General features: G+C 39.4%; 1 protein-coding gene across 1 annotated transcript; it reads left to right on the top strand.

Annotated features, from left to right (window-relative positions):
* The first annotated feature begins 233 nt into the window (after nucleotides 1-233).
* Nucleotides 234-10,448, top strand: SFT2D2 (SFT2 domain containing 2). The gene is made up of 8 exons (XM_030460950.1): nucleotides 234-389; nucleotides 976-1,062; nucleotides 1,404-1,489; nucleotides 2,510-2,591; nucleotides 4,541-4,576; nucleotides 4,698-4,756; nucleotides 5,510-5,539; nucleotides 6,017-10,448. The coding sequence occupies exons 1-8, from the start codon at nucleotides 327-329 to the stop codon at nucleotides 6,054-6,056; spliced, it is 483 nt and encodes a 160-aa protein (XP_030316810.1). The 5' UTR covers nucleotides 234-326; the 3' UTR covers nucleotides 6,057-10,448.
* The last annotated feature ends 4,640 nt before the right edge of the window (nucleotides 10,449-15,088 follow it).

Below are 15,088 nucleotides of genomic sequence, written 5' to 3'. Positions count from 1 at the left end.
GATTACCCCCCCCCCCCCCTCGCCTCTCGTAAAGCCTCAGGGCCGGTGTTCGGTCTTTCACCCTCATCGCCGGACGCGGTTCCACCTTCCACCTCCCTAAACAGTCTGCTTGAACTACATCTCCCGGCAGCCTCCGCGCCGTCGCCGCCGGCCTTCATCTACCTGGAGAGTGCAGGTAGCCGGCGTTGGCGCGGTGCATGCCGGGGCGGATAGTCCCGGAGGAGAGGAAGGAAAGGGCAGGGCAGGGTGGGGCGGTCCAGTCCAGTCCGGCCCGGCCAGGCCGTGTGCGGGACAGAGGCGCTGTGGCTCGGGCCGAGGTGGGCGGTATGGACAAACTCAAGCGGGTGCTGAGCGGCCGCGACGCGGAGGAGCCCGGCGGCTTGACCGAAGTAAGGCTCCGCTTCCCCCGACCCTGCCTTCCCCTCCGGGTGGGCTGCGTGCCGGGACCGGGCGATGGTTGGCGGAAGCGCAGCACCGGGAGGCCCCGGGCCGCCCCTCAGAGCCGCGGCGGCCTCTCGGGGAGGATTGGCCGTGCCCCTCACTCAGCCCCTGGGTTGGACTCCGGCTCCCCCCCGGTCGGAGTCTGTCGGGGGGGCTGCCGGGGACGGCGGTTCGTCTGGTGCTGGTTTCGAGACCCTCGGCTCGCACTTCCAGTCCCCGTGTTTGACCCCGCGAACCGGGGGTGCCGCTGCCTGGGAAGGGGGCCCTGGATTCTCTTGTGTGGGAGAAAGGGTGACTCGGTCTCCCGAGTGAACCCGGGCTGGGCCGGCACGGGAAGCCGGGTTGCAGCGAGCCCGAAAATCCATCGGAGGAACAGGAACTTCCCTGCTCACTTCCCAGAAGAGAGTGCATCAAAACTTAGGCTCCGTTTGTGCTAGGACACAAGTTTAGCATTCTAGAGGAAACGTACAGGCTTGGTGTGTGGTAAGGTCTATGAATAGTAACACATACTCTTACTTTTCTCCTCACGTCTAGGTTATTGATGCAACTACGTTGGGCTGGGGCACCAGAGTTAAAGGCTTCGTTGCTTGTTTTGCATTAGGATGCCTGTTCTCCCTCTTGGTAAGGGCTTTTTGCCAGATCTCCTTGATACTTGATTTTCAGGAGCCCAAGTAATTTCAGCCTAGCTGGATGCAATTGTATGCTAGCTTTGGTTTTTTTTATCATTTTTTTTTTCTGCTGTCTTTGGGAAGACACATGACTCAGTTTCAGTTAGTGCAGTACACTCACTCTTAACAAGAATACCAACAAACGCAATTTACTTTGTGTGTGTGATTCTGCAGCTTGGGTTTAAGTTTTACAAAGATTTCTTTTGTAATGTGACATTTCTTGGATATGTTTCTTTTTCCAATTTAAAAACAATACTAATTTCTCCCCTCCCCTCTGTAAATGTTCCTTTTTAGGGTAGTTGTTTCCTATGGATACCGAAGAAAGGGCTGATGCTCTTTGCAGCATTTTACACCCTGGGGAATATTGCATCTATTGGGAGGTAACAATCTTTATATATTCCCAAATGAAGATTAAAAAAATAAACCAGAATGATAGGTGAAGGTCTGTAAGTGATAAAAACTGTTGCTTTTGTGGGAGATTTGCTTATATAGATTTGCTGAATTTTGAAGAAAAGCATTTCCCTGTAGTGCCCTGAAATGGTAAAGAAAATATTTGTTTATTGTGCTTAGCAATTTATTCAAGGTAAAAGTTACCCATCAGTAAAGAAGAATCAAAGTCATGCTTTGAGTATTGAGGTTTTATTTATTTTGTTAGCTTTCACCTCCCTCAAGATAAAAATAGTTATTTGCCATTTTACCTTTGGTAATTTTCTATGTGAATATATTTAGGGCAGATCTGTCAGGGTAGTCAGGGTTTGATAAGCCTTCTTGTCCACTGAGGTTTCTGAAGCATCATCCCACTGACTTTGTGGCAAGCACAACTTTCTGTGATTGAGGAAGCTTAACATTAGAAAGCACAAGGAATGGAATTGGAAAGATTATAATGAGGCAGAATAATGTAGTTTATAAGGCAGAAATACCACCTTTAATAGAACTTCTACCTTGTATAATTAGTGCAGCATCAATCACTGGGGTGAGAGCTGCATATCTGGTAAGGGATCAGAGAATAGATCCAGGCCTGAAAAGAGTCCTTTATGTAGAGGAATTGAGTGGGATTACCTGGCAATCTGTGCAGAGCCTCTGTGGCTGGTGTTTTTGAAAAGCAGGTTAAAAAAGCATCTGTCAAGAATGCTCTAATTGAAGCTGACCTATGCTTCTAGCTTTATAGTTCTATGTTTATGTTAATTGTAACTGAACAAGTGTGCATAAAGTTATTGAATCAATACTTTGCACAAAGAAAAGCAGGACTGGATTTTGTCTTGTATATCTATGGTAACAACATGATGTAGAGATGCAGTATATCACTGCAGTCAGCACACTAAACTCCCTTAATGAGGAATCTTGCCTAGTTTCACTTATGCCTTTCTACCTCTATGTAAATCTTGTATCATTTTTCACAGTACTCTCTTTCTTATGGGACCAATGAAACAATTGAAAAGGATGTTTGAGCCTACACGTTTGATTGCTACTACTGTTATGCTAGTAAGTATCAAATAAATCAGCTCTAAGTCATGCTAACTTAGGAACAATTTCCTTTTCCTTTTTTTTTCATATAAATTGATATAACTACCTCTCAGGATGTGTTTAGGATGTGTTTGGTGGTGGTTTCTTGGTGTGTTGGTTTTTTTCTTAAAACATGAAACGTCCTTCATGTGTGCTGTGGTGCAAAGATGCATAGCACCAGCAAACCCCCTTCCTATTACAGCAGACTGAGCTGAAGCCAGGTTGTTTTGCTAAATGATGATTTCAGGTCTGTGGCTGGTGTGTGTGCATGTGCTTTTTAGGGTGCTTCAAGCTTCAACATCATGCTTTGTTGTTCCTTAAAAGATGAAAGGTGAGAAACTAGTTTTTTACATAGTTGCACTATGTAAGTTGCATAATTTTTTTTTTTCCATCTGGTAGTTTATTTCTTGACAAGGCAACTGGAGAATAGTTATGCCTTCATCATCTTGCATTAAAAATACAAAAAATCATTCCAGTTGACTAGTTTGGTTTAGTTTTTGAAACTTGGAATTAGTTTTATCTTCAGAAGATGGGAATTGTGGCCAACCCTCTGCTAGGGGGAGAAGTGTGAAAACTGCTATTAAGTTGCTGACTGACTTGTTTCAAAGTGCCTGTCCTTTTTTGTCTCTTCAACTTTCTTGGGATCTCTTGGAGAGTCTAAGATCTGGAAGGTGGCTCAACTTGCATGAAACTGTCCTCCCATTTTCAGTATGAGTATCTTCAGAGCATTTGCTTGGTAACTGCACTTTCTGTTTTCTCTTAAAGCATCAGAAGGGCTGCAGGCAACAGATGGAGCTTGAGAAATTGACCCTGTGTGCTCACAGAGCAGCAGCAGTCAAGAAGCCTACTCTGTTGTGGTTGTTTTATATGTATTTAGGATGCCTAGAGTCAGGAGAATGCCTGGAATGTTGTTCACTGGAAAACAGACAGTTGTTAGATGTATGCTATAGTATTCATAGCAATATACAAATCACCACCTCAAAACTAATAGAAAAACTGCAGTTAATGTTAATAATCATGGTTGAGGTGAAGCGTGTGATTTCTTTGGCTTGTATATGTTGCTGACTTAAATATGCAGTACTAAATACCTTTTTTTTTTTTTTAAATCAAACAGGAAAATGCACATTATCATCTCTAGTATCACAATGGTACATGTATATTCAAAAAGCTCTTAGATGTTGATGAAGCCAGGTCAAGTATCAGCATCTGTCACAGCTAAATGGGCTGTTGTGTCTTAAATTGAAAATGAAAACTTGAACTAAAAAGAAGCTTCTGTTAAAACTGAGGGTTAGAGAAGAAAGCAATCCAAAATAGCACACTATCCCATAAGATTTTAACTGTAGTAAAGACATGGTGCAAGTCTGAAGAAAGTGCTGTGTTGAATGGCTGTGCTGGACTTTAGTGTAATAGGAGAGCTACTAAGCAATAGCCTGAAGTTTATGAAGGTATATTGTAGTTTCAATTGGCAAGAATTAAGTAATGACATAACTTCAACCTCCAACTTGGTAACCTTGAGAATCAATAGGAAATGTGACACGTAGGGAAGCAGAAAGACTAGAGTAGCAATTGAAAAAACTTAGATAAAAAGATGAAAGGTGGTGTATACCTATGACACCAAGAAGTGTGAGGATGAAGTAGGAACCTGCTGATGTTGCAAAAGAGCTATAGGAGCCTCTTCCTCTTGTTCTTTTACTGCTAAAAAATTATTTTCTGGAGATCTCAGGCTGATATTTTCTTGTTACTTATATTCTCTTCAGAAATGCAATAGCAAGAACTTGTTATATAAGAACTTTTACTCAGGATTGGATAAAACTATGAAATTATGTAATCTGTTTATGCCTCTGTGAAGGAACCCAATATGGTGTTGCAGTATCTCACAAAAGTGGAGTGTTTTCTTAATTCAATAGGAATTGTTTGTTTTCTTCTAGTTGTGTCTCATACTAACACTGTGTTCCGCTTTCTGGGTGAGTACACATCTTCTACCTATATATATATATAACTGGAGTATGTTTTCAAAATAAGATGCTTACACTGTTGTCTTATTGTGTGTTATGTTCCCCTCTGGCCCCTTCTCTCTTCCTCCAGTGGCGCAAGGCAGGACTCGCGCTCCTTTTCTGCATCTTACAGTTTTTTGCCTTGGCATGGTAAGTGATTTCTTCCCCTCACACTCCTTTTTCTATTGCATTCTGACATCAGGAGCTGAACTGTGTGGATTTTGACATTGCATGAGGAAAGGAGATTTTTTTTTTTTTTTTTTTGTACCTCACCATTCACCTAGATATGAGACAATGAATCAAGGAGGAGCTGACTTGTTACCTCTTCTTGGTCTCTCACACTAGTTGAAATGCTTTGGAGATGGAGCTCAGGGCTCCATTTCTGGAGAGGTTCTTTTGAATGTGTTTAATTTTTGTGAACTTGAAGTAAAACTGCTTGTTTTCTTCCCCTTTTAAATCCATTTTTTGTTTACTCTCTGTTATTTCTCTTTGTCACTCTCCTGAATTTGCCTTGTTAAAAGACCCAGATCTGCAATCAAGTTAAGTGTTAGTGTTCTTTAAGTTAACGTGTGCTCTGTGTAATGTCCCAGAAGGAGCACAGAAACTTATAGGAACATCCAGCCAGCCTTCAATGGGCACTGGAGCATGAAGAACATCGGGTGCAGGAAAACTGTGTCTAAAATGCTTCTACAGCATGCCCCCTGATTTTGCTGTGGTGTTGCACAGCCTAACTTGGCTAAGGTGACTTGGAAGGAAGCTCATTCCTGTTGCTCACAAACTCAAAACTTCATTTTGGTTGTGTATCTTGCAGTTACCTATAGTGACAATGGAGGGGTTATTCCCCTTGCTTGCTGCTCTAATATAATCTGACATGAAATGTAACTGTTAATTGTTGCTTTTTAGGTACAGCATTTCCTTCATACCATTTGCAAGGTAAGCTTCCCTACTGCTTTATCTTTTGCCATCTCCAGATTTAATTATACAAAAAATTCTTTTATATAAGCATTTTAATGTATGGCTTTAGAAGTTGTTCCGTGGTGGTGTTTTAGAGGGAGGAAATACATGTAGTTAAATCTGAAAATGAAACTAAACGTCTTCTCTAGAACACAAACATAGCAAAAAGAGAGGGCCTTCCTGCAAAAATATCTAAGTTGCTGACCACACACTAAACTTAAGGCTTGCCTTTGGAATGCAGGCCTACAGGTGTCATCTCCACTGCAGTTAGAGAGTGAGCAGACGTGTTTGCCTCTAACACATTCAGGTAGGCACGCAAACCATGTAAGCACAAGTAGCATGTGGTCAGCTGATCTTTTAAGTCCTCCGAGTCAGTGTGTGATAGCAGCATGGAATGAGTCTCTCCAGCTCAGTGTAACTGAGCTGACTTTTTTTTTTTCTCTCTCCTGCCTGTAGGGATGCTGTGAAGAAATGTGTTTCAGTCTGCCTGTCCTAACAGGAACAGCAGGTGCTTCATGAAGTTCTAGCAAGTATAGTAGAACTGTATTAAGATCACTGTGTATGTATTTTCCAACTTCTCTCTCAAATGTGTGCCTTTCAGCTTGTTGTTAGAAGCCCCTTGTGTTAAATCCAGTGTGTGCAATTGCTTGTTTTTGTAAGCAATGGTATCTGTAGCACAAGGTGCTCATGATGAAGTGATGTTCAGTCTGGCAGAAGAACTGGACAGAGGTCTGGAATTTGTTATGATAATTTTTATGTAAAATCAGGTATTTGGTTTTGCAAAATTAAGAGTAATGCATCAAGTCTGTAACAAATGGAGACCTTGACTCTGAGACTATGTCTGTTTAGTTAATTTGTTTGAGAAAAAGAAATCAGTTGCCAACTGACTTCTTATTGAGAAGTTGTCTTTTTTTTTTTTTTAAATAGCCTTAAGTCAATTAATCTTTGCACTGTTTGCCTTGGATAATGGAATATTGGTATTCTTTCTTTTCCTGCCTCTCTTTCAACATTTTAGGTTTATGAGACTTCTAAAAGATTTAATTATAAATGAAAAGACTGTTTTGGACTAAGTATGAAATGTTTGCATCTTTAACAAAGCATTTAATTTTCAGTTTAGACTGGTGGTTTTCCTTAAAATATACAAAAGTGACATTTTCATCTGTAAAAGACTTTTTCTCATTGGAAAAGTTCTTGCAAAATAAGGTTAATAGAATTTTTTAGCTGCCCGGAACCTGAGGTTTTGTTTTGTTTTTGCCTTTCCTGCAGCTAAAGGCAATACATACAAGTTAGGAAACTGAAATTTTTCATGAGAAGCAAGGTGCTTCTCCAGCTGTTACATGGGAGTAGTGAGAAGCTGAGGGCATGATAGGTAAGCAAGGACAGTTTGTCCTTTTTTTTTTTTCCAAAGGACAAACTGTTGATAAGGTCAAAGTGAGCTGTTGTGTAACCAAGTTCTCTGAACCTTTAATTAACTCCAGTTGTTTTGTTTTGTTTTTGTAAATGGGACCAGTTTTGTTTCTCCTAAAGTTCTTGCATACATTAGTGAACTACTTCTGCTTTGAGGAGAAAGTACAATTTTTGATTTACTGTCTTAGCAAAGAAAGCATGTAATAATCTATCTGCCACCCCCAAACAAATACTGAGCAGCCAGTATGCAAATTCCAATGCCACTCAACATTCTTTTTATCTTCTGAGCTAGGTATAATCATTTACTCCCCAAACCACAGCAGCAGTCAGGTGTTTAGTATCTCAGCAGAGATTCCTGCTGCTCCTGTGTGGAATGCTGCTTAACTGCTTTCACTTCTCCTCTTACCAAACTGTCTTGCTGGAGTCAGTGCCTATGAAGAGGATTACCCAGTGGACTTTAGTATGAGCAGAAGCCTTTCTTCCCTGTCAACCAAGTCTTTAGTCATTTAACAGCTTTCCTGGGTTTGTATGACAAGTGTGTCCCTGACTTGTACCACAAAGATGTCAATGTAAGAAAAACCTAGATCTAATTAGCAGTAAAGTCTAATCCCTTAGTGAAGCTGAATATTTCCAGAAAGCTTCCAGAATGTTAGTAGGAACTGAGTTAATTTAAAATCTTAAGTGTGCTTCTGATAATTTATAAAGCACTGTATCATACTGCTGTCAGGCTTCTCTGAAAAGCGTGAAAGGGAAATTTAAACAGACTTCCTCTGCATTCCAGCTGGCCAGAGTTACTGTTACAAAGGTGTTTGAATGGAAAAATGCCTCTTTGAAAATGTGGCACTGATGTTGGAGTGAGTCAGTTACACTTCATGATGTGCTGGTGCTTTCCTCCCCTGTTGCCCCCTATGATTCGGATGTTAGTGTTGAAATAGTAAGATTGACCATTACTTTGCTTAAAAAGAAGGATTAGTTAAATGCCCAAGAGAGACTGGAAATTAAAGAATACTGATACTTCTTTTCCCTGACTGATCTATAAACTGAAGTGTGTCTTTCATCAGTGAATAGGTTCAGTACCTAATTTACATCTGTCAAAGGACCTGTGTTAGTTTTTTTTAATAGCACTTTGATAATGTTTACAGAATTCCTTTGTATAAGGGCAATTGAAATGTAACTCTAATGCCATTAACATTCCAATATTCCTTTAGTTTTAATATCTCTGGGTGTTCCTAGAAAATGCTAGGAGTACAGCATTCAATAGTTATCTTTCCCATCTCCAGGAAAGTTAGATTACCTTGGATCATCATTCCAGGCCAGGGTCATCAGCAGTCAACATAATGGAACGTGACTTCTGGTGTCCTTTTTTGAGTAGATCAGAATAGGGGTAAAAGCCTTTTGATTATTTTGACTAGCTTGTTCAGGATTGTAGTACCCTGGCTCTGTTCCTCTGGAATAGCAGAGTTCCTCTGGAATAACACCAGATTTAGGTATGCTGAATATTAGTTTTTCACTTTGCACACTAGGTAACTGGAACCTTTCAGCTGACTGTTGTGAGCACAAGCACTTAGAAGCATGAAATGTAAATTACCAATAGATAGCGGATAAGTTATTTTTTTTCTTTCATCCCCCAGTCCTTTTCAAATTTAATTTAATTGAATAAGAGAGAAGAACAAATCTTCATTTGACTGCATGGCACATGAAGCTAAGCAATTGTGCCCTTAAAGGACGGGAACCCAGGGGGAGATGGCAAAGACAAGGATCACTGGAGTGCCACTGGGTTTGTGTTGCCTTTTGGTGTTGTATTCTGTTCCTATGAAGGTCAGACAGTAGGAGAGATTCACCATATTCTTGCCAATAAGTGAAACATACTCAGGGTGTGTCACTTCATCTACAACCATTTTTGGTTTAAAATAACTCTCCTCTATCAGAACAAACAGCTTCAGATTTTTACTCTTCTTTTTTAGCAGCGAAAGATTTTTCCACTTTGTTATGAATGTTCCCTCTTAACCAGTTTCAATCTGAGTTTCATTATACTATTTCTTGGCCATGAAAAACTACTTTGTGTTAAGTTTTGATATCATCAGTTTTGGCTAACTGCTTGGCAGGAAGTGTAGCGGGCATTTCTGAAGCCTTTATTGTGTGCACACTACTGTAAACAGTAGAGACTTTTGTGTTTTAAATCACAAAGTGCCTTCCTTCCTGAACTTCATGCTCAGTTGCCTACAGCACTTTCAAGGCTGACTTTCCTTAGGAAACTTGTATGATGTTGGATGGCACATCTTGGTAGGATTTGGTGTTCTACCAGAGAGTGTTTACCCAGCTTCACTGTTGGTCATATTGCCTATCTACTTTTTTTTTAATCTTTGCTGTACAGATAATATAACCTTAACCAAGCAGCCTTCGCATAAGGTTCTAGCATGAAATGTATAATCTGGGTTCAGATGACCTTGCAGATATAGTAGAAATGGAAGGGGAAGAGTGGATCTGTACCCAAAAGTACTGGGATTCTGTACATTAAAATGTGGGAATATTTTTTTCATTACTTCAAAGTTTTGCTCTGTTTTATGTGATGAAGTCTGTTGTGAATACTGATAGTGAGACAGTTCTAGAGTGATGGTGTGAACAATCCCCTCTTGTTAACTATTTACAGTAATAAGATTGTACATGAGCTGTTGGGAAAAAAGGAAGAAATTTCTGCACCACCAAATTGAAATTCTTCTGAAAATCATCTTTTTAAAAAGAAAGTGTGTTAGGCTTTATGTGTGAATCCATAATATGCAAGTTTGGTGGAGGCTCTGCTATGGGTTGGCTTCCAGCAAGGTGCAGGGTGAGAGTATTGAATCAATTGTGACTTGTGGGTAGCTAAAATCTGGCATGAAAAGCATCTGGAAGCTCGTGACTCTGTAGCTTACGTGTGGTGTGAAACTCATGTTCTGGGATCTGCCTTGTGGAGCACTTGAAGCTCATCCCCTTTAGCTGTATGGAAAGAGACTGAAAGAATGTCTGTTGAGTTTCTGAGGAAAGTTCCTGCTTAGTTTTGGTATTTAATCATGTTAATGAAAGTCAGATCACTGTTGCTATTGTAGACTTTTGAAACTGAGAAGGATAATGTTTAAACACATTTGTCTTAAATCCTGATGTTTACAACTGTGGCAAATACAAACCATGTAGAACAGAAAGCACAGAAATGTGATGTTTTCTTGAAACCAAGTGCCTCTCTGTAATCGGACAACACTAAATTTTTTTAACAACTGGGGAATTGTTTTGTAAAATTAAAAACGCAATTTTTCCTCAATGTATTATACTGTTACTAATTATGTTGTGCTTTTTTTTAATGTACTTTCATTGTTCGATTACTACTTTGATAAACACATTTTTTCCTAACTTTTGGCTTTCTCTGTAATGAGGTGAAATCTTTACTTAAATGTGTCAGTTTTTTTCCTTCAATAAAGTTATTGCATTAAATGAATTGCTCTTATAGCTAATGTGGAGTTTTAAATTATTCTAGTTCTCCAGATGATGCTGAAATTGCTGTGATTGGTTTTTTTGTTTGGTCTGGTTTGTTTGTTTGTTTAACAAATAAATTATCTTGTCCTCACTTCCTTTGCTGAATACACAACAGGTACTGCTTTCAAGTGACTTTGTTACCACTGCTGTGCTGCTACTTTATCCATGCATAAAATGCATGACATGTTATGTCTAGCTCAAACAAATCTTTTTGGTGTGGTTGCATGCACCTAGACAAGTGGTTGACACACCAAGAGTTGTTTTGGTGGTGATTATATTTTTGCTTCTTATTTACCTCCAGAGACAACCTGGGTGTGCCTGCCTGCTATTGGCTTAGTCCATGCTACAGAGCAAGCACTCCCTGATGTTATTCTGTCAGCAAGGACTAGAGTTATGAAACAACATGACTCTGGCTCTTTTTTGTGGTATAAATACATTCTGAATATCGATGTACACTGGAGGTAAAGAGCCAATTATTTGTGAATGTATGCTAAAAATAGAGTGGGGAGCAAATAGTTTAATTTTTTGTGGGTTTTTTGTTTTGTTTTTTTTTTTTAACTTTCAGAAAGTATGTCCATTTATGTTTGCGCCTAATACATATCAGAACACTTGCTGGGGTTTTAATATTCTTTGGCAGTGTAACAGGGCTGTGGACTGAGCTGTTGGGAGTACATTAAACAACTTTCTTCTGGTTGACAGGGCAAACCAAAGCAGTTGTTGGTGAGACTTCTCTGCTGTGAGTGGCAGTGTTTTCAGGTTTTTTGTTTTGGTTTTGGCTTTCTTTTTTTGTTTAGTCAGCTTTGAGACAAGGCTTGCTTTAAATTGAAATTTCTGACCAATGGGAAACTCCAAAGTTTTGTTCAAAAAAGAAGCATCAGCCTATCTATCTTCTTGCAGTATAGAAAACTCGGCTTCATACTTTGTGTTTTTTGAAAAGTTTAAAGCTTCCAAGGACCATTTAGAGAGCTTGATTTATCTATTTCATATCAAGATGGTCATGAATCCAAATGGCAATAAATTCTTTCCATATTCAATAGCTTTAGAGCTATTTTGCTTACTTACTTTGGCCTCCTGCATAACAATGAAGCTGCTGGACTTTGCCTCATAGTTCTAATGCTGAGGTCTTAATACCTGAATTATATAAAGAAAAAATAAAAATGTAGCCTTCATTTGAAAACTCTAAACAACGAATGGTCAGTTCCCCTCTAGGGCATCTATTCTGCAGATGACCTTGTTCATTAAGAATACTCTGGAGGGGTTTATCAGTTGTACTACATCTAGCCCCCATGCATCCTATTTATAAATATTGGGGCAGAGGTGTCAGCATCACATTCAAGTTCAGTGACAAGACTTGGAAGGCTGCAATACTCTCATAATGTCTTCCCCTTTCCCTTCTCCGTCCACCAAACTTGCAGGAGAAGGTATTTTATCGATGTAAGAAGTTCAAAGTTGAGGAGTGACATTTATTTCCTACTCTAACTTATACCCTTCCTATTGAGTTCAGACTCAGTTGCAGTATCAGTGGAGGTAGAAGCTTGTAGAAGCCCAAAGGGGGAAAAAAAATCCTGTTTCCTCACTTTTCTGAAGAAAGTGTCTGATTAATTACAGATGGAAAAGTATATTTAAGCAGCCAATCTTTGGGATCAGTATTTTAAGTTAACCTATTAGAAACCCTTGTAATTTTTTCTTGACCTCCTTTGAGGCATTTCTGAGAGAGTTTTTTCCTGAGGGTTTGTGCTTTAAAATCTCTTCAGAACCACTGGTGGAATAACACTGGCACAGGGGGGAAATGGTATATTGAAAGTATTGGTTGTCCAACATGGTTTCATTGCAGCTCTGAAGGGCTGTCACTTTCTAATACGTGGAATGAAAATAAATTACTTTATCATGGGCACGTACTCCTGTGTTTTCTAGTTGTGTGTAACAGGTTGTGTCAGCCTCACCACTTTTGAGAGAATCAAATGCTTCAAATGAGTTATATTTGCAACCTTTTAACTCTTAGTTAGAAAAAAGCTTAGCTTTACACATCCAAGTCAAAAGTGCACATTTGATTTCTCAGATTTAAACACTGAACCTATTATTTTTGATAGAAGTTGTAAATAGAAATTATATGTTTGTTTAGAATCTCATAAATTTTTATTATTTTCTGATCTTAAAAATGGGGACAGTAATAGTTTCCTCCTCTACATACTGATTCATGCCCAGAGACAGTGCTGAGGATCTTCAAGTAGGAAAAACAGATAAAGGAAAAGCAGAGTAACTGTTTAGGACAATCTAACTTGCATACATCACAAGCTTGACTAGATCAGGCTGGATTTTTTTGCCTTTTTTTGTTTGGTTTGGTGTTTTGTTGGGGTTTTTTTTTTGTTGGCTTGGGGATTTTTTGTTGGTTGGTTTTTGTCTTTTTTGTTGTTTGTTTTTAGGTTTTCATGGGGTTTTTTTATTTTTTTCTTCCTTACTTTTTGAAAAGAAAAAAGGTCTTGGAAAGCTTCCCATGCTTTCTGGGCTCAGAATTAATCTAAATTATAATCTCAACTATAACACCAGTCAGGGAAGTACTACTTGAACAAGCTGCCTGTCTGACTGCTAAAAACGTACCTGATGGTAAGTTATTGAAACTGTCCCCTCTCCCCCCACATTAATGAAAAGGCTAATCTTCTTTAAGTCTCTTCTAACCTAGCAATCTCTTAAGGGGCTGCATCCATGATTAAAAACAGAGGGAAGGCAGCTGTCTTTTTATCCTCTCTTAATTATTCCTCGGTAGCCGATAGGTGTTGATTTCCTGGGAGTGTCATGGTGATGGAGGTTACGTTTCCCTGTGCAGTTGGGACTAAATGTTCAGAGGGGGTTTACTTGTTTTAATAGTTCAGTGGGAGCTTTGGGGATGGAAAGAGTGAGTCTTGTTCTCTGTGATTTCATCTGATCACGAAGAGCTGCCTTTTATTTGGAAACATGCACCTAAAGGCCAAAAAACAACTATCCAATGTCAAGGCAAGGAAGGCCTCTTTTAATTACTTTTTTTTTTCCTTTTTTCTTTTTCCTGCTGTATCTCACCAGCTGGTCACCCACAGGGTTTTAGAAAGAGTTTAATTAGAAAGTCAAAAATAGCACCCTGCTTTTTCTTGATGTAACTTGGTGAATAAACTGCAGTTCAGTGTTGCAGGATTGTTCTTTCTTTCACTGATCTCACCAGTCCTCATTTAATTTAACAATATGGGTCACTGATTTCATATTAGTAAATCCTGGATTTCGCTGGAGATTATTATGAGTCTTGTACTTGCATTTTTCACTAGTAGAGGTTATTTCTGACTAGCTGTGAGCCAGGAGGTATCTGCTCCCTGCTTGGAAGTGCCCAGCTCTCCCAGCTGAATTTCAGGGAAAGTTTAAAAGACTGCAGGTTTTGTATGAGTAGTTTTTGGTCCCTCTATTTCCCCTACTGGTTTGCTTGTTTAACTAAGCAGGAGGCAAGTACAAGAGGTGTCTTCTGTCCTTCAGCTCTGCTTTGTCCCACTTGTGGTGGCAATGATTGTTGGTCACCCTGTTACTCTTTCAGTTTAACCACTACCTTTTCTTAAAATGTTAGCTTCAGGGACATTTAACTTTCAGCCCCAAAATAAACCACCTTACATCTCAGAACGGGTTAATCTCGGTGCTCCAGCAATACCTGAGTCAGGTAATATTAATCTGTTTGTGCCTTGGTTTTGGCATCTGCAAACTTGGAAAAACTAATCTTGCAAGAAAGTAGGAGAGAGAAGGGATGCTTGGCAAATATTCAGAGTCATTATTTAGGTGAACAGAGGGATACAAGTCTAGACAATATCTCTTATGTCCCCTAAACCAGACTAAATATTAAAAGTAAAGATTTCCACTCTCAATATTTTTTTAAAATTAAAAGTCAGGAATAAGCATACAACTTGTCCTATGAATCTGTTAAGTTTCTCTTCTGCAGCCCTCTCCTGTGGCAGCTGTGTGAAGCAGACACTGTATGACATGAGGAAGCCTGATGTGTGTGGAGGGTTTCACATGGGTCTGAATGGGTATGTTAAAGTAAAATCTTGGGCACATTCAGCTGACCATTTGCTTGCATGCATGCAAACTTGTTAGTTCTTTAACTAATTCTTCTAGGCTGGAAAGATAAGTCAGTGGTGAACTCGGCCTTCTGGATACCACAAATTGCTCTTAATCTGAACTCATACAGCTGGAACACCCTTTCCCATGCTGAAAATATCAATTAGGCTTTTCATACTAGCCCAAGTAACTATTCATAAGTAGCTATTCTCATTTTGGAAAATGTTGTGGTTGCAGGCATGCTGAACTGTGGTTACATAGTTGTAAAATTAAAATTTAAACTGCATGAGAGATATTTTAAAAAAATAGATTTATGGGTTGTTTTTTTTCTTCTGGGGCACAAGACTTTCAAATATCATGTATCTTGTGTAAGTGATAACAGTGAGCACTGAAGTTTAACTTACTGTTAGTATCTGAAAACACATTTTATTACTGTGCAGGATACAAATTTTGGTGTGATAGCCCAACGCAAATACCTTTGTGCTTCTCCCTGGGGGATGTTAGCTGTGAAAAATCTAGTCTAATTGATGAAGAACTTGCTTCCCT

Source organism: Calypte anna, chromosome 1 (genome assembly GCF_003957555.1).
Source record: "Calypte anna isolate BGI_N300 chromosome 1, bCalAnn1_v1.p, whole genome shotgun sequence".
Classification (NCBI taxonomy): domain Eukaryota; kingdom Metazoa; phylum Chordata; class Aves; order Apodiformes; family Trochilidae; genus Calypte; species Calypte anna.
This window is presented reverse-complemented; position numbering and strand designations above follow the sequence as displayed.

Excerpts from the sequence above, each read along its gene's own strand:
- SFT2D2 (XM_030460950.1), top strand. The coding sequence starts at position 327 with ATGGACAAACTCAAGCGGGTGCTGAGCGGCCGCGACGCGGAGGAGCCC. Across the intron at positions 4,577-4,697 it reads CACTGTGTTCCGCTTTCTGG|TGGCGCAAGGCAGGACTCGC; the intron begins GTGAGTACACAT and ends CTCTTCCTCCAG. Across the intron at positions 4,757-5,509 it reads CAGTTTTTTGCCTTGGCATG|GTACAGCATTTCCTTCATAC; the intron begins GTAAGTGATTTC and ends GTTGCTTTTTAG.